This window comes from Sabethes cyaneus, chromosome 2 (genome assembly GCF_943734655.1).
Source record: "Sabethes cyaneus chromosome 2, idSabCyanKW18_F2, whole genome shotgun sequence".
In the NCBI taxonomy this organism is placed as follows: domain Eukaryota; kingdom Metazoa; phylum Arthropoda; class Insecta; order Diptera; family Culicidae; genus Sabethes; species Sabethes cyaneus.
Window position 1 is genome coordinate 205,697,411 of NC_071354.1, and position 23,598 is coordinate 205,721,008.

General features: G+C 40.6%; 1 protein-coding gene across 11 annotated transcripts in view; it reads right to left on the reverse strand.

Moving 5' to 3' along the window:
• Nucleotides 1-23,598, reverse strand: part of LOC128738562 (serine/threonine-protein kinase mig-15) — a 123,831-nt gene that overhangs the window by 993 nt on the left and 99,240 nt on the right. For 8 of the 11 annotated variants that reach the window (XM_053833796.1, XM_053833794.1, XM_053833791.1 and 5 more), the window contains exons 8-18: nucleotides 22,744-22,764; nucleotides 20,371-20,693; nucleotides 18,066-18,249; nucleotides 15,422-16,330; nucleotides 11,261-11,386; nucleotides 3,388-4,104; nucleotides 3,174-3,329; nucleotides 2,943-3,113; nucleotides 2,715-2,864; nucleotides 2,089-2,298; nucleotides 1-2,010 (exon numbers count right to left, since the gene is read on the reverse strand). The exon at nucleotides 1-2,010 is cut by the window's left edge and continues 993 nt beyond it. In XM_053833796.1, the coding sequence (XP_053689771.1) occupies nucleotides 1,837-2,010; nucleotides 2,089-2,298; nucleotides 2,715-2,864; nucleotides 2,943-3,113; nucleotides 3,174-3,329; nucleotides 3,388-4,104; nucleotides 11,261-11,386; nucleotides 15,422-16,330; nucleotides 18,066-18,249; nucleotides 20,371-20,693; nucleotides 22,744-22,764 (3,141 nt within the window). In that variant the 3' untranslated portion in view covers nucleotides 1-1,836. The remainder of the gene's footprint in view (nucleotides 2,011-2,088; nucleotides 2,299-2,714; nucleotides 2,865-2,942; nucleotides 3,114-3,173; nucleotides 3,330-3,387; nucleotides 4,105-11,260; nucleotides 11,387-15,421; nucleotides 16,331-18,065; nucleotides 18,250-20,370; nucleotides 20,694-22,743; nucleotides 22,765-23,598) is intronic. The other 3 variants (XM_053833798.1, XM_053833797.1, XM_053833799.1) reach the window with 3 other exon arrangements.

Sequence of the window (23,598 nt, forward strand, 5' to 3'; positions counted from 1 at the left end):
TCACTGTGTTTTTTCTGGTTTCATATTGTTTGAAGGCATTTATTTCATTACACGATTCTCATTCTTGCTGTATGGCGACAAAACTCAATAACAGTTCTTTCCTCTATCGTTTCGATTGATTGGATTTGTATTTGATTTGTTCAAAAAAATGTTGCTAGCTTTCTGTCTTACAATTATCTATTGTTGTATTATCTTCTAATATTTGTTTCGTTAAACATTCCTCTGCTAAATGGGCTGTTCGTTTCTTATAGTTTGATTTTATTTAACCACGTTTTTTCAATGAGTGCAATTCTTTGTTCGAAATTTACTAATATACTCGAATGTTGAGAGTGACTGCATTTTCAGACTTTTACTGTATTTAAAGATTATCAAGGAAAGGAAGATTATCAAGGAAAGGAAAAGTCTTCACCGTGAAAAGAAAAGTATTAAAGGTTATCGGAACCCGGAATTCGATAGTACGGGGTCTACGATGGTTTTCTGGTAAAAATTTATATTGCACAAATAAAAATAAACAGTTAACACACTGAAGGAATCTAAACAAGCAGATAAAAAATGGCACTTGTTGAGCGTAACAAATAGAAATTAGAAATTTGAGATTTTCAGCCTGTCGTCTTAAAAAATGGAAACATTTGTAAATCTTGAGAACAAGAGCAAGAAAAAGGAAGCCAGAAGACAAATTGGTTTTGTCCAAAATTTCGTAAGTAATGCTTGAACTAGTTACATGTTACAGAAATTGTTTTCTAAGAAATCATAAATGTTGGTGAATGACCCTCTGGGTTAAAACCACTCTAATATAAAAAAAATCATAAATGAATAAAACAATTTTTCTCAGAAATGCACAATTGTATTTTTCGAGCAACTTGCCCAATAACAATGTGGGTTTTATTGTATACTTATAAAGGTTTTTATGTATGAAATTTATCAAAAGACTATCATAAGGGTGCAATAAAACTCAAATTATCATTTGAACAGCTTACCCAACGAAAATACTGATAACTGTGGTTAAATTCTACTACGGTAAAATATTTTCGGCAAGAAATAGAGCTGTTCAGTAAACTTTTCTTTAGCAGTTGACACAGTCATGGAGCTGAAATGCTTGGGTAGAATAAAAAAGAGTGGTAAATGTGTTCGTATTGCGACTCGTTATTTTTATTTACAGCAAACTAAGCGGACAACTATTTCGCACAGTAGCAATCGCATTAAAATTTACCGCTTTTAACATACAATAAAACGCAGTGTGACGAACGGGATTCACCAATTCACAAAACGAAAAATGGGTTTTAAACAAATGCTGTTCGATTCATTTCGATGTGTGCCAAGTGCAAGAGGACACGTAGACCACGGATGTGTGTCTTGTATCTATCTATACTCAGGAAAAGCGGATTTATATTGAATGCTTGTAGGGGGAGAATGACTTGGAAAATGTCTTTTCTTGGTTCTCCCACACTACGTGGGGGAGCTTTTCTTTCCATTGCACCGGGAAGGGATTTGAAAACCATTTAATAAAGGACTATTCGTGTTGTTCTATTCGCTTACTCTGTTAATAGTATAATTAATATATACGACTTTTGCTTTACACTTGTCTCACTAACATGATTTACTTTCTGTGCTTGTATATACTACGCAGATCCAGCTTCAGCTTACATGCGGGAGAAGAAAACCAGAACTCCTACTATTTTGCAAAACACCATTAAATGACTTACCTTAACAGTGTTTTTTTCTTGCATCTTGTATAATAATATATGGGTAATCGTTTTGCTCTACACTAACTCAAGCACTCAACCAACTATTGATGTAGCCCATTCACACGTCGCACGCGAGTTCAGATGCCCGCCATTACCAGTTGGCCATTCCGGGTTTGTTCAACGTCATAAAGTATATCTGACAGGATGAACCACCTTTGGCACTGCTGAAGAACACCTTGTCGTTCCGCTCGCACAGGAACTTGAGTCGCTGGGCTTTCTTGTGCATGAAGACTCCGTCCAGGTGGCCGGTTTCTACCGAACGGATCTACAAAGGAAAAAAATCAAATGTAAAAGTACCAAATTGATGGTAGGTGTAAAATGGGAGAATGTTACTCTTACGTACCTCAATTGCCTTGTTGCCCCAGCCCATAATCTGCCCGGTGCCGATGTACGCCACTGATGTCGGCATTTCGCCCCACTGCAGAACAATGTTTTTCGACACCCGGCCCATCGTATTGACGTAAACACCCTCGTTATCGTAGCAGAGTAACAGCTGCATGCCGTTGGAGTTGGGCAACGTTACGATGCAGTGTGGCGAAATTGGACCCTGAGTCTGAAGAATAGTGACAAGAAATTGGAATTCAAATGAAACTCGTATGTTTTCCATGCAAAGGAAACTTTTTGTTTTCATATCCTGAAGGTGAATTGCTGTTTAATGGAACGAAAATTGACAATCCGTTGGTTCTATACTGCATTTCGAATGAGGCACTGAGACACGCTCGAAAGATTGTGTCAATAGACTTAGTAAGTCATCAACGCTTATATATAATATTTGAAATAGTTCGAAAGTTAACAAGAGAAACATAGAAAAAATAGCACACGAAAGTTCATGAAAATTTGCAGGAATTTGTTCGATTGTTCATGATATGGGCGTGAGAAAAAAATAAAATTATTGCAATGAATCATAACTGTACCAGAAATTATACACGAATCTTCATATGTCTCTGTCTCTTACATACTATTACTTACATGTTTAGGAAGGTAGATATCGTAAACGGTAGCTGAGTCTAGATCAACTGCATGGAATCCCTCGGCCGACCCATAGATCACCTTCAGCCGAGTTTGTTCTTCTACGGTCAAGTCAACAAGTAGAGGACGATGCATCAACTCACCAAAACTCTGAAAAAACAAACGCGCGCAATCAATCATTATTAATCACCATCAATATACTAGAACCAAAAACAAAAACCAGCGTACCTTAAATGCCATAAATTTGTGATACGGTTTCGGTGCCCAGGCATAAATCTCGATCGAGTCCTTGAGCGCAATCACCAGAAACTTGATGCGTTCGTATTTGACTATTTTGAAGTGGACTGCACCCTGCAGATCGCCCACGTTGATCCAACCGTTCCGGCGTTCCACTTGTTGCTGTCCAAAAATAAAATATTGCTTTAAATCAAATTCACTCCCTTTAAAACTTCAGCTTACATCGCCCATCCCATCGGTTCGCAGGATCTTCGATTTGAGCCACGACAAATAGTACACTCGAACGCGATTCTTCTTGCCGGATATTGTGACCAGAATGTTTTGACCTTCCAGTACCTCCATCTGCTGGAATCTTCTTCGCGATATCAGTTGATAGACCTGAAAGCAAACAAACAGTATTCTACTAGGCCGTTGAACGCAAGCAGCTTCGGCTCACCTTTCCCTGTCCGGACCGATCCAGCAACATGAGACCGTTTTCGGTTCCAATCAGCAGATTGACGCCCCACAGGGCGGCGCATAGAATTTCCGAATTGAAGCGTTTCTTGTATTTGCGGATTTCCGGTGTATCGCTGGCGGCATCGTGCGATGTGGGCGTAACATTGACGTTGACGTGGCTCTCCCGTCGGGCTGCACTCGATCCGCCGGAGCCGGCGCTGAAACCGAACGTGAGGAAACTTCGCTGCTTCTGTTGCAAGGCCAGCGCGTACGGGGGCAGTGGCGGAGCGGCACCACCGTGTCCACCGGAGACGGAGTTCAACGATGCGGGTTGTGACGATTGTTGATGGTGCAACAATTGTTGTTGTAGATGATGGTGATAGGGAGGTAAATGATTGTTATTATTGCTACTATGCAAAAGATTATTGTGGTTGTTCAGATTTCTAATGTTAATCGAATGGTTGGGACTGTTGTGGCGGGAGGAATTGGACGAATTCGACACCGTCGAATGAGGCGACGAGTTGCCATTACCACCTCCACCAGCGCCGTGGCTGTGAAGCAGCTGGTGGTTGTTACTATTGTTATGATTGTTACTGCTATGGATAAAAATGTTATTGCTGTTGCTGTTGTTGTTACTGTTGATGGCGCCGACGCTCGCGACGCCAACGAAGGACTTGGATGGTGTGGAATGGGCAGAGGAACTGACGGCTGCTCGATACTGTAATTTGGTTTCAGATTTTTCATTGTTGAACAAGTGGCAGTTGTAGTGGTAGTTGATGGTGGCAGTTGGCGTAGTTGTAGTTTATTATTTATTTCAATTGTTTCGCGATGAGGTTGAGGAAAACCAAAAAATTAAATTAGTAAATCAAGCAAATTAGGAGAAGCTGTAAAATTTAAAATAATTATGTGAATCATGCAAAATGAAGCGATAAACGGTAAAGTATATAGATGCGGTTGCAGCATGGAGCATTGTTTGCACTGAATGCGAAAAATGATTGCATGAAAATAGTTGGTTAATACTAAGCATGTTTATACAGATAAAGGCAGGAGTAAAGGAGTTGATGTTTCTTTTTTGACTGCTAAATCAGTTAGTTAGTATGAGTTTTAATCATTTGCTGGTGATGTAAACTGTATAATACATTAGCTCAAATGTTGACACCCTACTGCTATTATTTTGAACCTAGAAGTCTTTTGCTTCTATTAAGTATAATATCTATAGCTTTCTGAAGCAATATCTTTTTCTTCCCGTTTACCCTGTCGAGTAGGATTAATCACAGCTAATGAAAAAAGGATTTATTTCCAAAATATTATATATTTTAGCACTACGGTTATTCATTAAAACGCCGAGAAAGTTGACTTTCAATTAAGATACTAGGGATAACTAATCTCTACTGCCTCAGAATATCTTTCCATCTTGCGGTCATTATCAGCAAACCAAAAGTCAGCATTCTGAATTCCAGAATGGCGTCAGAGAATGATATGTGATCTTCGCTCGTCCAGCTTCTTCATCTACCTCCCACTTTATTGCCTTATTGGAGGTTTAAGCCAGTTGTTGTCATTTACAAGTCTCATACTGATAGACCACACTATTGAAGAACATTTTCAGGAAAAAATGCGACCGGTACAATTTATTTAAGTCCAGTGTGTTTGCAATTATAAACAAAAACACGCTTGAAAAAAAGATTCTTGGAAAACTAACGAATCGAATTGTGCACGAAATAAAGACATAGAACCACAGACACAGAAACACAGAGAAAACACAGACACAACGCGAAAGAATTTTTCTTGACCCAAGAATATATGTCATTCCGCGTTTCCCTTTCTTGATCTGTTAAATAAATAACAAGTGGCAACTACAATTTTGGAATTTTTTTCTCAAGCTGTCAAAAAAAAAGACAAAGATACATGAAGATTTACCGAAATTAAAGATTCATTATCTGTTGTTGGAAAAAATTAGTGCACGTTTGAAAACGGTCCGTAATCGGCTGTTCGGCGGATATTTACACCAAGGACATGTACACCAAGGAACTCAAAATCCCAAAGAAAACTTCGATTGGGCGCACTAAGACAGATTTTTCGGGTCATGGTTTTTGGGTAAAAATGGGATCGAATGGGAAAGGAACGATTGTGTTTTTTTGGCGTAATGCGATGATGCTCTATCCGACCAAAACACGTATTGTCCATCTGCATGATGTTTTTGAGAAACGGAATCAAAATTTTCTTCAAACATTCGTCTAGTGCATCGTAATTGATGGTCAAACCAGAGGACTTGTTGTTGAAGAAATGAGAAAGAGAACGACGTCCTTCTGCGTCCATAATTTTGACTGGTCTTCCACTACCTTGCTTGCGTATAGTTGTTGGGCATCTTAGGATATGGTAAACAGTCAAAGCCGCAACATATTTGCTTTTTATATGTTGTACCGTATACTTTTTGTCGAGATTTCTGTTAACGACCTGCAACAAGTGCAGAAGTGTACAACGCGCTCCCGAAATGCTTTTTGCTTCAACGCCATTTTTAGCTAAACTGGGCAAGCATAAACAAAACAAAAAATATTAACAAAAAGAGGAGAGAGAGAGAGAGCTTACACATACATACTCTCATTTCTGTCTGAGCTCGTTTGTTGTTGAGCATAAGGGCCGCGAAAAAATTCCAAAATTTTAGTTGCCACCAGTTAATAGAATAAGTTTTATTTGCTCACGCAAAACGTCATGGCAGTTCAATCAAATCGCTGTGGCATTCACACGGATGATTTAGTTACATAAGAAACAATTAATAAGAATGTGAGCCACAGGATTTCATGCTTTGGGACCTTCATATGGAAATGGACCTATCAATTAAAATCCCTTTAAAGAAGAATGTCATCCATGCCTATTATGTAAAGACTTCACTAACTAAACTCTTAAAGTAAGATGTTATGTAACCCGTTCTGATAAATGAATGATTGGAAGTTTAACAAACACCCGGCTACAAACGAAACTTGTTAGGTCGGGCTCCACAGCATTTTACCCTTTAATGCGGGTCTCTGAAAGACATTTCACTTTGTCGAAACAAAAAGCAAAGTCGTGGGCTTAAACCGTTATTAGACATTACCCTTCTTTATCGACAGACTTCGCAGCCGGCTGTTAGAGTAGAGGAAAATTACGGGGCCAATGTAAGGATCCTACTGACTCTATCTAACAAGCACCGCCTGGCCGAGACTCGAACATACGACGACTGGCTTGTTAGACTAGCATCGTACCTCGAAGCTAACTGGACGGTCGGAACAATGCGAGGTAAAGCATGACTCTATGAGCTTGGGAGTGGAACATCAGCTGGACAACGTTCCTCTCGTTGACTTTCGGAAGTGTTGCTCTTTGATCCTCAATAGCCGACTCTGCTAAAAATGACGGAATTAAAATCGCAATTAGGCCAAACCTTAAAATGGAAGGTCCGCAAAAAGAGAACAAGAGCCTAACAAGATCCAAGGCGAGAAAAATGAAAACCTTGTTTAAATCTGTACTCTCGGAGAGAGAACACCCGGCAGCACGCATTAGCACCTTCACTCCCAGGTTCATTCAATCGCTCTCGGGGATTGTTGCAACTTCTCAGCAGTGCAGACGAGTTGGTTTCAAATAGTCAAGACGGCATCTATGTCCCTAAGATTTTTTTTATAAAAAGACAAGTCAGAATACACATGCTAGCAATTTCACTCGTAAAAGACATGCTAATGGAGTATAGCTAAGACAAAAGTAGCCAAAAAGTGATTCGGGATTTCTACTTTCGGCATAACTAACCGGGTGGAGGTCGCAGGGCAGATCAAAACAAAGATTTTCTCCGAGGATTATTCCAATACTGATCTGACTACAGACCTAGGACAGATCTAGGTCTTGGACCTAGAAGACGTCCAAGATGCTCTTCTGCCGACTAAATTCTACGCCTGAAGATATTGCATGGCTTCTTCGCAACAAGCGCATCTTTTGTCTTGCGGGCCCTGACCGCCCTGCGACTTTCAGCACTGCTGTTACCGAATAAGTAGAACCACCAAACAATTCAGGTAGCCTTTAATAAGATTCTGGTAATGTAGAGATTCGCTGTGTTCGGTCCCCGACGACCATAGACCTTGCTAATTTGGTGTTTCTAGGGTTGAGCGATACCAATAAGCTGGTTTGCGTTGACGGCCCAGGATATTCCAGGTTGTCTTCGAGCATGTAAAGGTCGAATGCTGACAGGGGAGGAGAACTCCTTTGAGCTTCATCGGTCCTCCGCCGAGACAGTGGGTTGATGCCGCAGGTCGGGACGTGAAACTGCCTATCTCTCACTTGAATGCACTCTGACGTAATGAAGAGCCGCAAGTACGACGTCGTTGCGCTAAAGAAAGCTTGCTGGTTGGGCTCAACGGTACGTACGTACTGAGATGGACATACCATCTACCAGAACTGCGGCAATACACATGAGCTGGGTACAGATTTCATAGTGATGGACGAGATGTGGAGGCCTCCCTGTTGGCCTCGAGGTATGATGCTGGCCTAATAAGCCAGTCGTCGTATGTTCGAATTTTGGCTGGGAGAGGCTATTAGAGTCAATAGGATCGTAGCAACTGGCCCTGCAATTGTCCTGTACTCTAAAACAAAAGGTCAAGTTTCGGATAACGGAATATCGCACCTAGGCTTTGCTTTGCTTTTGGGCGAGATGCGGAAATTAATTCTCGAAAGTGCACGTACAGCGGCCTGTTCTTCAATATAAACATAATCGTGTACAGCCCTCACCTCAATAATACCGATAATGACAACATGGAATGCTAAGCGCAGTAAGAGCGTGAATACGACCACCTCCCAGAACGATAACAAGATCGTCATCGGAGATTTAAATGCTCAAGAAAGCCAGAAAAAGGAATACAAAGGGATGATTGAAGGAGTCAGCATACACTCGCTAACCAACGAAATAAGCCCAAGACTTATCGACTTTGCCACCTCCAAGAACATGGTCGTACGTAGTACCTTCTTGCAGCATAGACTCCTGAACAAGTACACCTGGAAGTCACCAAATCAGACAGAACCATAGATCGACCACGTTTTGAGCGGCTGTCGACACTACTCAGATATCAATGACTTCACATCCTAACGAGGCGCTAATGTTGACTCGGACAACTACTCGGATGCGCCCAAAACACATTCGGTACCGACGCCAGCTTCGGTTAAATTTCGTGCGACTGAAACAGTCAGACGTTGCCGTAAATTACGCGCATTCCCTAGAAGCTGCGTTACCGGAAGAGGTGGAGCTTTGCGAAGCCCCTCTCGAGGACTGCTGGAATAACATTAAAACAGCCATTAGTAGTACAACGGAGAACTACATCGGGCACGTGGCACAGAATCAGCGAAACGACTGGTATGACGATGAATGTAGAAGGGTGATGAATGAGGAGAACATTGCGTGTGCGGACTGAGACTATTAGCAGAGTCCTTCGTCGGCGAGTACCAAACTGGTTTTCGTAAGGGTCGCTCTACGACGGATTAGATGTTCAGTCAGTTACTAGACAAGTTCCGGGAGTACAACTTGCAGACACATCATCTGTTTGTGGATTTTAAGACGGTGTACGATTCAATCAAACGAAACTAGTTACGTTGATTCATGCTGAAATCATGCGTTAGAATAGCGGGTGAGACCTCAGTCGCTTTCGTGACGTTGGATGGACTGGAGCAAGGGGATGCATTCTCTAACCTGCATTTCAACATCGCCTTGGAAGGAGCAATACGAAGAGCAAACGTGGAAAAGGAATGGATCATTGGTTTTGCGGATGACGTCGATATCATCGAAATCAACCGTAGAGCAGTGGAAGAGGCCTTCAGGCCTTTTAAAAGAGAAGCGGCGAGATTGGGGCTTACCATTAACACCGGCAAAACGAAGTACATGATTGCAGACAGGGAACGTGGGAGACCAAGTGGTGTTGGTGCCGAGGTGGAGTTAGATGAGGAACGATATGAAGTAGTGGAGGAATTTATATACCTTGCTACACTCGTGAACTGTGACAACGGTGTAAGCCGTGAAGTGAAATGACGAATTGCAGCCGCGAATCGGGCTTTTTACAGATTACGTAGCCAGCTGAAGTCCCGTAGTTCGCAAATTCGCACAAAACGGGTGCTCTCCAGAACACTAATCCTCCCGGTGACGCTTTACGGGAATGAATCATGGACGATAAAGGAAGCTGATCGACGAGTGCTTGGGGTTTTTGAGCGTAACATTCTACGATCCATACTTGATGACAAAATGGAAGATGGAGTGTGGCGCAGACGCATGAATCACGAACTGTACCAAGTATACAAATATGCTGATATAGTGAAGGTAGTACATACAATGCGGCAGGTTGCGGTGGGCTGGGCACTTGGCCAAAATGCCCGACGAAAGAGTAGCCAAAAGTATTTTCAGCAGAGAACCAGGAAGAGGCCGTAGACTCCGAGGCAGACCCCGCACCCGATAGGTGTGCGCTGTCGAAGACGATACACGTTCAGCTGGTGTTCTTGGGGATTGGCGACCGGCAGCCCAGGACCGACAGTACTGGAGGACCATAATTCGTTTGGCGCAGGATCGGTAACGGACCGTTGCCACTAAGATAAAGTAAGTAAGCCACACGCCAGAACGTGGAAAGACACAGACAAAAGAAGATGCAGTGAACTCAAACCTTCCGGGAGAAAAAGCGTTATAAAACCTTTACTTTTTATCCAGAATTTGGAGAATAAAAGCCATGACCAGAATAACAGTAGGTGGAGCAACCTAGTTTCGTAGTCTACTTTCTCACTCAGGTGGTTGATTTGAAAAAAACAAAATGATTTAAATACCATAATGACCGCATTAGAACAATTTATGTTTAAAAAAATAGTAACAAAAGTATCCAATCTAATATACTAGTCAAATGTACACTACAAAAAAAAGAAAAATAGAGGTAAATGTTAGTGAGCCTGATTAGTTATGTTATGGAAAAACTACATTTCTTCTGCTTCATGTTTATAGAAACAATGTTTGTGATGACAATAATTGTAGGTTGGTAATCGTTAAAATGGTGTTAATATGGTTTACTCCGTACTTTATCCGAATTAGGTTTGGAAATTTCTAAAGGTTTTACTACTTACAAACAGCCATCAGTTCAAAAGCAAATCTGGTCTCAGGAGCGGAAAGATTGCAACAAAATTATTGGAGATAAAAGCAAATCAGATTTATTGCCTTTTGTTGATGTTAAATTTCTTAAACTTAAACTATCTGGTTTCCCTACGTCGACAGCTCGTATTGGCGAAGTTAACAGTCTGCATACGGATGAACTTAACTGCTTCTTTTCAACTGCATAAAACCAACCATACACCAAAACAAACGACACGGCAAGTCAACTTAAGTACAAATAATTGTACAATAATTATAAGTAATAATATATTACTGAACAAAACACTACAATACTTGATGGTGGCAACGAGAGAGCATTTGAAAAGTGTACTTTCGGATGGGTGGGACACAAACGTGTCAAGTGGGTGTTACTTTCACTGCAAAAATACTCAGCACTCCTTGGTTTTAGTAACAAACGGAAGCAGGTGGACATGGTCGAGGGGTGTGGGTGTGTGTGTGTGTGTTTGTGTGTGTGGGGTGGAGCATGATATGATGCAGTTGTGCAGGTTGTAAACAGCAAGAAAACTGACTGGCAGTACTCCAGCAGCAGTTCGATTCTCGCCGAGTACAGTTCCTGCAGCATCCCTGCTGCCTGCCTGATCGGCAGCTTCGGCAGAAGCAATGTTAATTCGCTTCGCAGTGAATATGATGACGTTCAGGAAAGGCGGCGGTGGTATTGAAGCGATTGTGTTATGATTTTTCTGCGTGTCAATGGGCTATACGATCTATGGAAAATGATACTAACCTCTTCACTGGCTGATTTGTCATGGCGTGGCGGAGTGGCTGGCGATGCTTGACTGAGTAGATCCGGCAGGACACTGCTGGTTCGTTGCCCTGGTGTACCCAAACTGCTGTTCTCGCCGGCGCGGTTCTGATCATTTGTTTTTTTGGTGGAAAAAAGTTCAAAGATTAATAATTAGAAACTGGTAAAACAGGCTATGTGAGTTCGATTTTTAAGGATAACCGAAAATTGTTTTGACTACTAATCAGTTGAGGTTAGGTCATAGCTCGGTAAAGAAAATAAAAAAGGAAATTCAACAAAAAGCAAAAATCGTATTACCGAGATTCTAAACCGAACAAAGATCGGATTCTTGCTTTCAGGCGTTCCGCGGATTCGGATTAGTTTGCGGTTAAGCGGTGGGTTTGAGGTTAGATTCGATTAAATATATAATTTAGAGTGTTTTCTTCGATAGCTGCATGAAAGGGTGACAAAAGTCCCGTTAGTAGTAGAATAATAAATAGGTGATTCGAACAAAATACAGTGTGCGAACTCTCGATTATCTTTCGTCACGAACACAGGCCTCCAAAGTAGTTGGTGAGTTATTTGAGATTATCAAAGCGAAAGTGGTGTGTCACAAAACAAAACAAAATACCAAGGAGATTAAAAGGTAAAAGAAGAAAAAGTCCTGTAAAAAAGTTGATTGATCTGGTGTGGTTCCAATATTAACTTTGGTAATACAAATGGTGGAGATTTGACTTATCGTAGTTACGGTAGTGTAAAACAAAAACTTGATTTTTCGTACAATTCAATACAATTCACTGAATTTTCAAGTATGAACGCTCAAATGCAGTTTGCACAGTAAGGGACGAGAGTATTGCGACCTCGTCGATCCTCCGGGCGTTGTTGTTACTTTAGTTGGACTATCCACGGCTCTTTTTGACAATACTTTTCCCTCAAAAGTTTATGGTAGGCACCGGGGGGTTAGTAAAATGGCAGATACATGGCGATTTAGTTAGTTACAAAAACAGACTTATGTTTCATTCCGATTATTTACACTTTACAATTTACAAACGCACACATATATTTACAATGCAGGTATACATGTATAGTTCTTTTTAAATATATATAGAACTTGCCTGAACATGCTGCGGTAACAAAATGTTACCATTCGTTGATGTTCTCATGCAGACTTAAACTATTTGAACATTCGGTTTTGTGGTAAACTTGAACCATTAGACTTCCGAAGAATTGAGTTTAAAATTCAATTTGGTAAAACGGTATGAAAACCGTCAGATTTTCCCCTCGAAATTATTTTGTTATTCCATTGAACTAAGTTTTGTGGTCGTAAAACGCTTCTCATTCTCTTAATTATTGTTGTAGCTCTTGAACCATGTGTTGTAGAACAAATATTTTTTATGAAAATATAAGCGAATTTTTCGGCAATCCAGGAATATTTTTTTTAATTTAACATTTTATCCTTTCAAAGTAAAAAAATAAATTTTGTTTTCTGTTACGGAAAAATAAGAATTCTCGCATAACTTTTCAGAATGGTTAAATAATACTGGGAAATTCTTTTCTTTTCTTCTCTCTTCCGCTTATCATTGCGCTTATCGCGTGCGTTGAAATGCATTTATGTCGCTGTGATAATCGGAAGAGAGAAACATCAAAGACAGTCTCTTAAGTTTCTTAGGTTCTTTTAAAAAGTTACGCGAGAATTGTCCAATCGACGTCGTCCGACACAAGCGAATCTTTTGCTTACGTGTGCCGGACATCCGGCAGATAAATTTTTAGTAGGTCAGCTACTTTTTGTTGAGGAAAAAATTAACATTTATCGGCAAAATTTGAAAACTAAGCTCGTATGTTTCGTGTTGACTTAACAATGAAGTCAGATAACATTTTTTTTGTAACGTTAATCGTTACAATAGACGAAGGAAGTTGCAGAGAAAGGTAATCAAATTAAAAATGTGAATAGTAAAGGGTGTCTCACATTAAATTGCACCACGGAAGAAACGCTGTAGAAAATTACCCATTGGTTATTTTCTCTTGAAAATTTGAATAGAAGTAGTTTATAATGTATTGTTTACAGTCTATTTTTATCGCGGTCAGTTTTTCGAAAATTGGAAAAAATGGCGTCGCCCGAAAAGCAACGTAGCGAATTTATTTTGCACAAGCACCTGGAAAATCCTCAACTCTCTCATCATGAATGATGAGACTTACGTCAAGGCGGATTTCCGGCAGTTTCCGGGGCTACTGTACTTCACCGCCCAGCCAAGTTTAATGTTCCGGAGGAAGTAAGCATGCAGAAACTTTCATAGTTTGCCAAGAAATACATGATTTGGCCTATAAATACATCATGTGGCAAATAGACTGCGCCGTTCGTAACTACCGGGACTGTAAACGAGCAGATCTACCTCAAGGAGTGTGTACAGAAGCATCTGATTCCTCTGTCGAAGCAATACGAGGGGCCTACGATCTTCTGGGCGGATCTACCTTCGTACCAATATTCAAAGGATGTATTGAAGTGGTACGAAGCCAACGGAGTCACTTTCATACCCAAGGCTATGAACGCCTTCAACGCACCGGAACCAAGGCCCGTCGAAAAATACTAAGCTATTATGACGCAGGCACTACGGAAGCATCCCAAGGAGGTCAAGTCTGAGGAAGACATGAAGAAAATGTGGATTTCCGTACAAAAGAAGCTGCAGATAGGTTGTACAAAACTTTTTGAGTGGAGTTAGGCATAAGGTGCGAGTAGATGGTTATGGTATTGAAGTTGAATGAAACAAAAATGCCAAAAGCTTACTAATGAGTTATATTTTGTAGTCTGAAAGTTTAATTTTCTACAGCGTTTCTTCGACGACTTTGTTAGGTTTGTAGTTCGTTACATTTTGCCAAGCCAGGAAATCCTTTGGTTAAAATCGGCTTAATTCGAATCAATTAATACCGAATTCGAATCTAAAGGTCTCTTAAGCCTATATGAGAGGCAGATATTACATAACCTTTAAATCATATGTAGACTGGCAAAATACACCCGACACTTGTTTAGACTCAGCTTAACTAAAATATGACATCCCCGCCTATTGTATTTGACTACTGAAAGAAAACTTTATTTTAACGGGACGCTGACAAGATACAGTCTTTACTACTTGTAAAGCTCTGTGTGCTACATTGTACGCGTAGAAGGAATAAAAGTTTACTCAATTCATGATCATCTTTTACGTAAAAGACTCTCCGAATCATGGGTCAGATCAATATATTTAGTTATTTACACTTTTATGTGGGAGCAAGTACAGATGTAACTGCCATTTTTTCTCAAATTAAACAGATAGAAACAACAAATAGCATTGAATGCTCATTTAGTTTGATCACCTTTTCGAAAGTTTATATTAGACACACAAATGCAGTTTTTTTTAGTTGTCGATGCACTAAACTTAGTAACAAACAGTAATTACACATACATCACACACACGCACGAGCAAACAGAGCGATGAGACACAAACATTGGCTATTCCGAAAGCACACATATGTATGTAATATGGCACGAGCTACGAGTGACTGTGAAAAATGGTTCTGGATTAGATGGGAAATTTGACCGGTCGTTAGCCCTCTCTAGTGGCGTTGGAAGTCGCCTTGAAAATAATGGCGATTTATCAAAGACAATCGAAGGAATTCAGACTGATTACGATTCATGCTCAGATCCATCCAATGGGTAAGAGTAACTTATTTTTTAATGAATATGTACTAAAACGGTGTTAAAACAAGGAAACAGTGGAAACTTTTTTCGTGGGATAAGGAAATGGTGCTATGAATTTGCGGTGGGATTTATTTATTCTGTTTCTGTTGGTCGTTAGCCACACGTGAAAAAAATGAACTATGAAATGACCATTAGCAAAGGCAGCTATTTCTACTTTGTTTGTGTAGTTACTAGCATTAAACCGGTCTCTTTGGTACGTCAATTTTGAGAACTTTTATTCATGTGGGATTGCGGAAGTGCCTGCGGAAAAAGCCTAGAAGGAACGGGGATAGCTATGAGCGTCGTTATCTGGTAGATATATTGTCCTTGGCACTCGATAGGAAGGCGCGTTTGCTTTCGTTTGTCTCGTATCATTAGGAGCGGGCTGACTTTTAGATAGTATGTGGGATTGTTTGTGTGTGTGAACAAGGAGACAATCTGTGTGGGTTTACCTGACTATCAAACAGTTGCTGTCGCGTTGGCGAATTACGCACAAAAATCACCGATTCGGTTTTCTCCCGACGAGGTCGCAGGAAGTCCAGGTTGCGTGCTTGTGGAGTAGCCTGCCGGACCGGAGCAGCGCTGGATTGTTGCGAACCGTTTGCAACCGAAGTTTTCGGTGGGGTACTTGACCTTATAACTTCTCCGTCGGCACGTTTCGTTACGGTAAAATCGATAAGAATTGGTTCACCCTTAGTACGGTTACGGGAGAAAATGGCACTGGATCGTTGCTGTTGCTGGACTGCACTGGTCGACATTTGTTTGGCACTTCCGTTGCTACTGCTAGGTGCGTTTTGATCACCCAAAATAGCCGAGTGACGCTTGGACAGTGGAAAGAAGTCAGAGTTTTCTCGGCGAAAGCCTCGTACGAAATTAAGAGAAAGTTTAGAGTCAGAGTCCTGACGTTTGTGAGATTGCTTAAGGAACTGCGGTTGCGGTTGTGGTGGATTCTGTTGGCTAGTGGACGAACCAGGACTAGATTTTCCGGGAGATTGTTGTTTTTGGTATTGCCTTGCAAAGATTTCACTTTTCACTCGCTCCTCCAGTCGAATCTTGTTGTTCATTTCCTCAACCTTTCGCTTCTCGGCGAAGGCAAGATTCGAAACTTTACTATTTTCGCGTTCCTTGCGGAATTTGTCAAAGCCGTTCAATCGGCTGCTGGATTCTGCCGGCGACGAGGAGGAAGACTTGTCCGACATGGAATGACGTTGCTGTGGTCGGGGCCGTTCATTGGATGGGAAGAATCGTTCAAAATCCCAATCCCTTAACAGGACGGCTTCCTCACTTTCCGACGGAGTGGATCCTGTTGAGGCCGATGATGCCGTTGTCCCAATTGATGAAGTCGACTTATTGTCGTAGTTCTGTATTGACGGTGGAGGTTCAGAATTGTTCTAGTTTTATTGCATTTTCGACATGAACAATGAGCTAATGAGAATTACATTATAAATACGACAGGGAATGTCACAAGTAGGGTAATGGGTCAACTTTTCGATCAAACTTCAAATTTATCTCAAAGGTCCGTTGTATGTAACTACAAGTGATAACTGTACCGTAGTAAAAGAGGAGCAAATTACGAACTTTATTTCGAACTGTAGGCAAGCAATAGCTGAATCAACAATAACAAAACTGGGTAGCAAACAGAAAATTATTACAAACCACTACCATTTGTACCACAAAGTAGTTCTTGTACACAGATCTGAAAAGACAAAAGTTTTGCTTCGTTTTGTACACGCAGGCATACCGTTTCGATTGCATTCATGTGTATGTGTGTGCGTCGTTTCCGGAACGGATACCTTCTCCAACAGTATGGTGAAACAGACAGATGTTTATAGAGGCTGTATTAAGTGTCAGTAACAGCAAGTTTGGTTTCGTATAAAAAACGGTAGCTGCTTATGTTTTCAAATGCAAATTAACGCAATTAACAAGAACAGATGATAGCGATTACTTTTTTGTATGTTATTTATTTGTTTAGTAGTTTTTTTTGTACCCAATCTTAGAGATGCGTTTTGGTAGCTTCGATTACGGATTTAACAGTTGGGGACTATCTGGTCAAAATGATTGTTAACAAAGGTGACAACAACAGGAAACAATAATTCAACAGTGAGGTTAAGTTTTTCAATTTTTGTCTCAAAGGATAAAATTCCCTTTAAACTAGTCATTAGAGTACAATTGGTAAGCAAGGCTGAATCTAAAGCTAACCATAACCTCACTACTGAATGAACTTTCGGGAAGCAGCGTATGGATGGATAGGGAATATCGAATCAACATCGGTACGAGAAGTAACTAAACCACCATGAATCCTAACCTCAAACTTCTATCTACCGGGAGAGTAAAAAAAATACAATTTACCGTCAACAAAATGCCAACAAAACTTCATTCATAATTTTCTATGTAGAATAGGAAAAAGAGTACCAAACAAAATACAAACGAGAAATAGGGGCTTTTGTGTGGAATGCTGTATAACTAAAAATTATTGATCCAAAGAATAGCACCAGCAGCTGTGGTAAACCTTTCTTATTTTACAAATGCAGTGTATTAATAATACCATAAAGTGACTTTAGGTAGAAAACAAAAATAAGGCGGAAAATACTAATCAAAAACTGCTCCATCTTGTGAGCTTTCGAGCGAGAAAGAGACAGAGAGTCTAAAAAGAGTAACAACTAAAAATAGTAAGAGTAACTGTGGTTTTTATTACGTTTTGGATCTCGAAATTTTTCCACTTTACATTAAAAATCTGGGAGCAGGAGATATTTAAGAGAAAAGAAAAGAGAGAAAGAGAAACAGAGAAAATCCACTTTTAAAGATTCGCCAACAGTGTTCGCGAAGGAGGTAGTGTTTGTACGGTAGTGGGCGGAGTCTGTGAAAGGAGAGAGCGTGTTGTCTGTTGGTATGATGTGAAAAATGACAGAACGAAGAGAGCAAATGAGTGAGTGGAATTCAAAAAACGGATACTAACTGGAACTAGAGAATAATAAAAAAAACATGAACATAAAAACTGTGAAATGCGATGTCGTAAAATGGTCGCAAAGGCCATAATTGTATGCTGCGGTTGCAAGTTTTTTACTGTTTTCAGTTGGGATGTAAAGCCAAACTTACCCGTTTGATCAGCGTTCGATCGCCCTGTGCATCGTCATCGTCCGGTGTCGGCGGAAGTGGTCTGTTCGGGGGTCCACCTCCGCCGCTTCCGCTGCCTGGAGGCGACAGGACGCTGTTGTTGCTTCCTCCGGGTGTGGTGGTCGAAGGTGGATCCGTCTCGGAGAGTACCCCCAATCCGCCAGGCCTATAGGAGAATTCGGGACTGAACGTAATGAAACCAAAAAAGAACAGAACAGAAGGACCAGACAGAACAGGCAGGGAGCAAAACAGAAGTCCAATCGGAAATGGTTGGCAGGAGGTGGTGGTGACAGCGGTGGTAATGATTTGTTTTTCGAAACAATAGAAAAACAGTTGCAAAAAGAAAAGAACGGATTTTTTTATGTGTGTAGAGTGACGCAAACGAAAAATAGTAAAAAGGAGAGAGAGGAATGTAGACACAAAAAGATGACATGGTTAGTAATGACAGCGTGACGAATGGGCTCAATGTTTGTTATTTTGAAAATGAGTATCGATAGCGCTTAATTGGATTTTGGCTTTGACTAAATATCTCTCTTATGCCTTCTATGTCATGTGTCCCACGAGTACGCAATAATCTCTAAAAAATTTACGCGATGAACCAGGGAGCCTGAACCGGCTTTCGCAAAGTAAAGTGGTTTTTCGACTTTCCATACACGGATATGGAAATTATGCAAGTTTTGTAGAAGTAAATTTTCCAGGATTTCTAAGCTCGGAATTTTAAACACGATGACAGTCTGGTCAGCAAGCCATGGGTGGTACTATTTCTTAACTTGCCGTATGTGAAGGAGCATTGTTGTGAAGAAAAATAATCTTGTGCTATCTTTTGGTATTCAGCTCGTCTTTCCAAGCAGCAAAAAGTTCAAATTGATTGGCTATCACAGGGAGAAACAAAAGTTTAAAAATAATTTGCAATGCCAAGTAAGACCGACATTGATATTTGTCTGAAGTTTTTTGGAGCGTCTTAGTGCAAAACAAATTAAATCTGACATTAAAGAAAAAACCGGAAAAGTTTTCTTTTTTTTAATTTCAGATCGATATTTGTGGAATGCCACTTCATTATCGACGAAAAGATAGTGTAAGAAAGCCACTATTTTTCACTATTTTTTTCAAATAAATGAAGAATTGTTTCACTAACAAATGTAAGTTCCGAAATATTTTACATGCCTAAATAGGTGTACATTTATAGGCAAAAAATGTAAGATTCATCTCGTGTGAAAAATTTGAGTGCTTGCGGATATAATTCTTTTAAACACTTGAAATATGAAGTATGGATCGTGTTTGCTTATGACATGCTTATGGTTCGCATACCGTTCGATTCATAACTTTCTAGGTCAAATTTCCCTAATCACTTTCCGTATCATAGCCCTGGTTTCCAGACACGGACGACCCATTACATACACCAAGCGTGTGGCTGATTTACGAAAAAGAAGAAGAAACTTATAGCACTTGTGTTGTCCCACATTCTTGACATGTAAAGACTACTGAAATGGCATAAAAAGAAAGCCACAGTCGTTATCGTCATTCATTTGCTGCTCGATTTTCGTGCTGTTTAGTTCAAATTTCCTATTCAATCTAAGCTTGGGCCCCACCAGTGGTAATCTGACTTAAATGTTGTCGTTTCGAAATGTACAAGCTTCACTTTCAATCGCGATTTTTGTTAGCAACATAACGCTTCAGACAGACGACACATGCACTCACGGACTGGCTAATGTGAACCACTTTTCGTGCCTTAACGGTTGCAGTCGCAGCTCAAAAATAAGTGAGCAGACAAGAGAGAACATGTTCGGTCGGCACGGAACGGAATTAAACGGCATCTGAACGACAATCTTGTTTTTTGATAATAGTCAGTGCGGTCAAACGTACGCTTGATATAGAATTATTTCAAACTAAAGCCAAAGGTTTCATGGCAAAGACCCGCCTAATGCAGTTTTAGGCCAACTCACGATCGTATCTGGAACACAACCCTTCAGATTTTTTGTTAAACGTATTTTTAATGCTGCTGGGAAGCAGGGTTGTAAAATGCTATTATATCGTAGTTTTTTTTCAATATATCAACACTAAATACGTTCTCACTAGCTGCCTAAAACGGCGACTTCACACTAGTAGAACCGTATTGTGGGACACTTGACTGTTTCGGCAAGCTGATGGGAACGATATGATCTACAATTAATTTATCAAAACGAACAGATGACAGATATTCTAGCGTTTCATTAGCGATGCAAGTCGCTGGACCAGCATGAACAAAAATAAAGATATCATAATCGTAACAGAAAGCCCGTATACTTACAGTGGCTTCGGCGGATCGCTGGCCAGCAGCGTGCCGTCGTTGCGCGCCCGATCGTTCGGTTCTTCCGGTTCCGAATCGGAATCGGAACTTTCGATCGGATCCAGCGGGTTAATCGGTTGGGCGTGGTGGTGATTGTTGTTATTGTTATTGCCGAGACCGCCGCCACTGCTGCTGCCATTGTTGTTGCCGTTGGCGGCGACGGCGGTCACGGGCGGCTTACCACTGCTGGCACTGGTACTGCTGGACTGCTGCTGTTGCTGTTGTTGCTGCTGCTGTTGCCGGTTATTCCGTGGCGGCGCTTCCGGCTGTGCTTGCTGCTGAGACTGTTGGGAGACGCCCAATTCATTTAGTTGTGCTGCTAACATGTCCAAATCCTATGCACGTGGGTAGGAGTTGGAATCGCGTGTTGGTGAAGGGGTTCGGGTGGTGGTGGTGGTGGGGGAAGGTTCGTGATGGTCGTGGGTGTATTTTCAGTGTGTCGTGAACGAACGGGTTTTCGTTGAACAGGGGCGGGGCAAGTGTGTGTGTGTTGAGGGCGGACAAAAGTGAACCGATTAGGAAAATGTGATTCTATTACAGCGAGTTTACGCTCCAAGTACACAGCTCATTATTATGGACTTCATAATGATTAACAGGGGGTTATCAGGCAGGAAGTTTTTAAAAGAACAAGCACGTTTCAAATTAGGAGAAAAATACTCAAAAGATCAAGCGGTTATTGGACGCAAGTTTGTACCTGTAATCTGTTGGAGTAGCAGTGTTGGCAGAGAATGATGAAACTTTTCCATTTGATTTTACTGATTATTTATTATTGTACAGGCACGCATTTCGCCTCCAACCTGCAGGCTCTATCAGTGCCTAGTTCGAACTTTACCCTGATAAGATGAAGCCTGCAAATCGGAAGCGCAACGCATACCTGTCAAAATAATAAATAAACAGTAGAACTAAATGGGAAACTTGCAACTTACTCTATTTTCAGATTCTACTAAGACGCTCAACAAAGGAACTTTAGTAGCGGTGATTGTTTAAACTACATAACATCAACATATAGTGTAAGAAGGATACATTGATTAATATTGAAAGCAATACTGAAATTATAATAAAGCTGCAAACTCGCTTGATTAAATCTCTTAGAGGGATCATGATACCGAAGCGGGTAGATTAAGAACGATATCGTTTAAGCACCAGCTGAGAGCTCGTTCCACACAGCTGGATGAGTAGCAATCGGTTCATTAAAATTGCAAGGCTTCACAGGGGTGATAAGATGAGTAGTATCTACTAGCAAATGGTGAGAAATTTCTCGCGCCGTAACAGCTGCAGGAAAATGAAAATGCTGTCGGTTCCATGGTAAGAAGATTGGGGATGCATGAATTTTACGAAGTTCAGCATGAAAGTGGATTTGATAAAGTCGAGCAATCCTAAATGGTAAAGGAATGTCCCTTACATGACAAATACTCTCTAGGTTCTATATGGAGCACCTTTTTTACATCTTTCTATTTGAAAGGTAAGATTAAGTGAGGAACACGAGCAAATTGACCCTTCTCCGTCCGATTTGCTTGGTTGTGATGGAAAAACTCTGCATTTCGGTAAAGGCACCAACAGACGGTTGTCGCAGGAGAAGGCTTGCGAAACGAAAGGCTACCAGCTGCTGTTTGCGGACGCGACGAATGAAATGGCTGATTTCTCGCTACTTGTTATGTGTAACACGACGGGAATTATGATGAACGCTGGGCGGAGGGCGCGGGCGACAGGTATGTGAATGAACGGGATAGAAGGAGAAGATGCATATCCCAAATGTATCTAGAGCGTAGCATTACTTTGGAAGGTAAGAACGTGCAGCGGAATATAAATGGCGATCGAGATGGAAATTTATTTTTGCAGAATAGAGAAAGCTGATTGTGAGTGCTCGAACTGCAGGCATTACCTTTCGGTAAATTTAAAATATTTTTTTTTGTGAATTATGAGATTCAACAAGGTTCATGATAATACGTCGTTCCATTGGATTGCAGTTTTGGATGCTAAACTATTTTTGACTTTAATGACAAAGCACCCAAACTATAATCCATACAAACAAAAGCTAGACTTGTTAGACTACCCCTTGTTAAAACGCATAATTCTGGATTCTTACTAAATTTGAGAGAAATGGAGTATTTTTCGCATCAGAACAACTAGGAACTAGGAAAATTGCTTAATATGTTATCATACTCAGTTGAATTTTCAGCTTTGGTTACTTTTAGATTGTTCCAAACAAGGTAACGATTCAGTTGAAGAGATAACATCTAAATATGACGCTTGGGATAGGTGGAAAATCATTCACAAAAAGTAGCAAATAAAAGATGAATGACAGTAGAAGAATACAGATAAACAATAGCTTACCTCGGGTCGTCGTGGTGGCAACTGCCATTACATTTGTGTAATAGTAGAAGTAGTAGTAATAGTAGTAGTAGTAACAGTAGTAGCAGATTTGACACACGCCATTACACCGTACGATGGACGGTATTTAGGTACATTCGAACGTGCCATTGTACAATATGATTCGATCGGATAGACAACATTGGTTTTTATGTACAGCAAATCATAATGATAGGTAATATAATCGAATTCGAAGCAACGCGATGTCACCAATGTCCCGATGCAGGAGCGTAACAGAGTGCAAAATTTAGTTTTGGTGATAGAGTAGGTGGTAGTAGTTGGTGAGGCGGTGATGATAATAATAGTTGATTATTAACAGAGTGTATTTAAAACGATTTGCGTGTTTTTTTTTGTTGGTAGGTGGCAGCGTGTGTCCCATGTTTTGCAGATTGTGGTTGGTTGAGTTTCCATCATCATCATTCACCGTATCATGTTCCGTTGTTACAGGTATATTCGAGTTTTTGTACAGTAAAATACCGAACACAGATACATAAAAAAGAAAGAGAAAGAAAAAACAAATTGTTCACCGAAACCGATCTTTGTTCAAACTCCGGATAAGCTCGAAAACAAAACTACCTACTTAAGCTATACGAAATTTGTTGGGGACTCAAACGGAGACAAAATCTGTACAAAACCATTATCGGTACCATCTACTTTTGGTTTGGTTTGTGTGGTGTTTGACCTGCGCTGAATTCAAAGGAACTTGAAATGAAGAAACTTGACCGTTGTTTTGCGTGCACGCGCGAGCTTTTTCATCAGTTTCATCGGATTTTGAACGTCAAAATCTACTACTATTGATAGAATAAGCGATAGAACAGA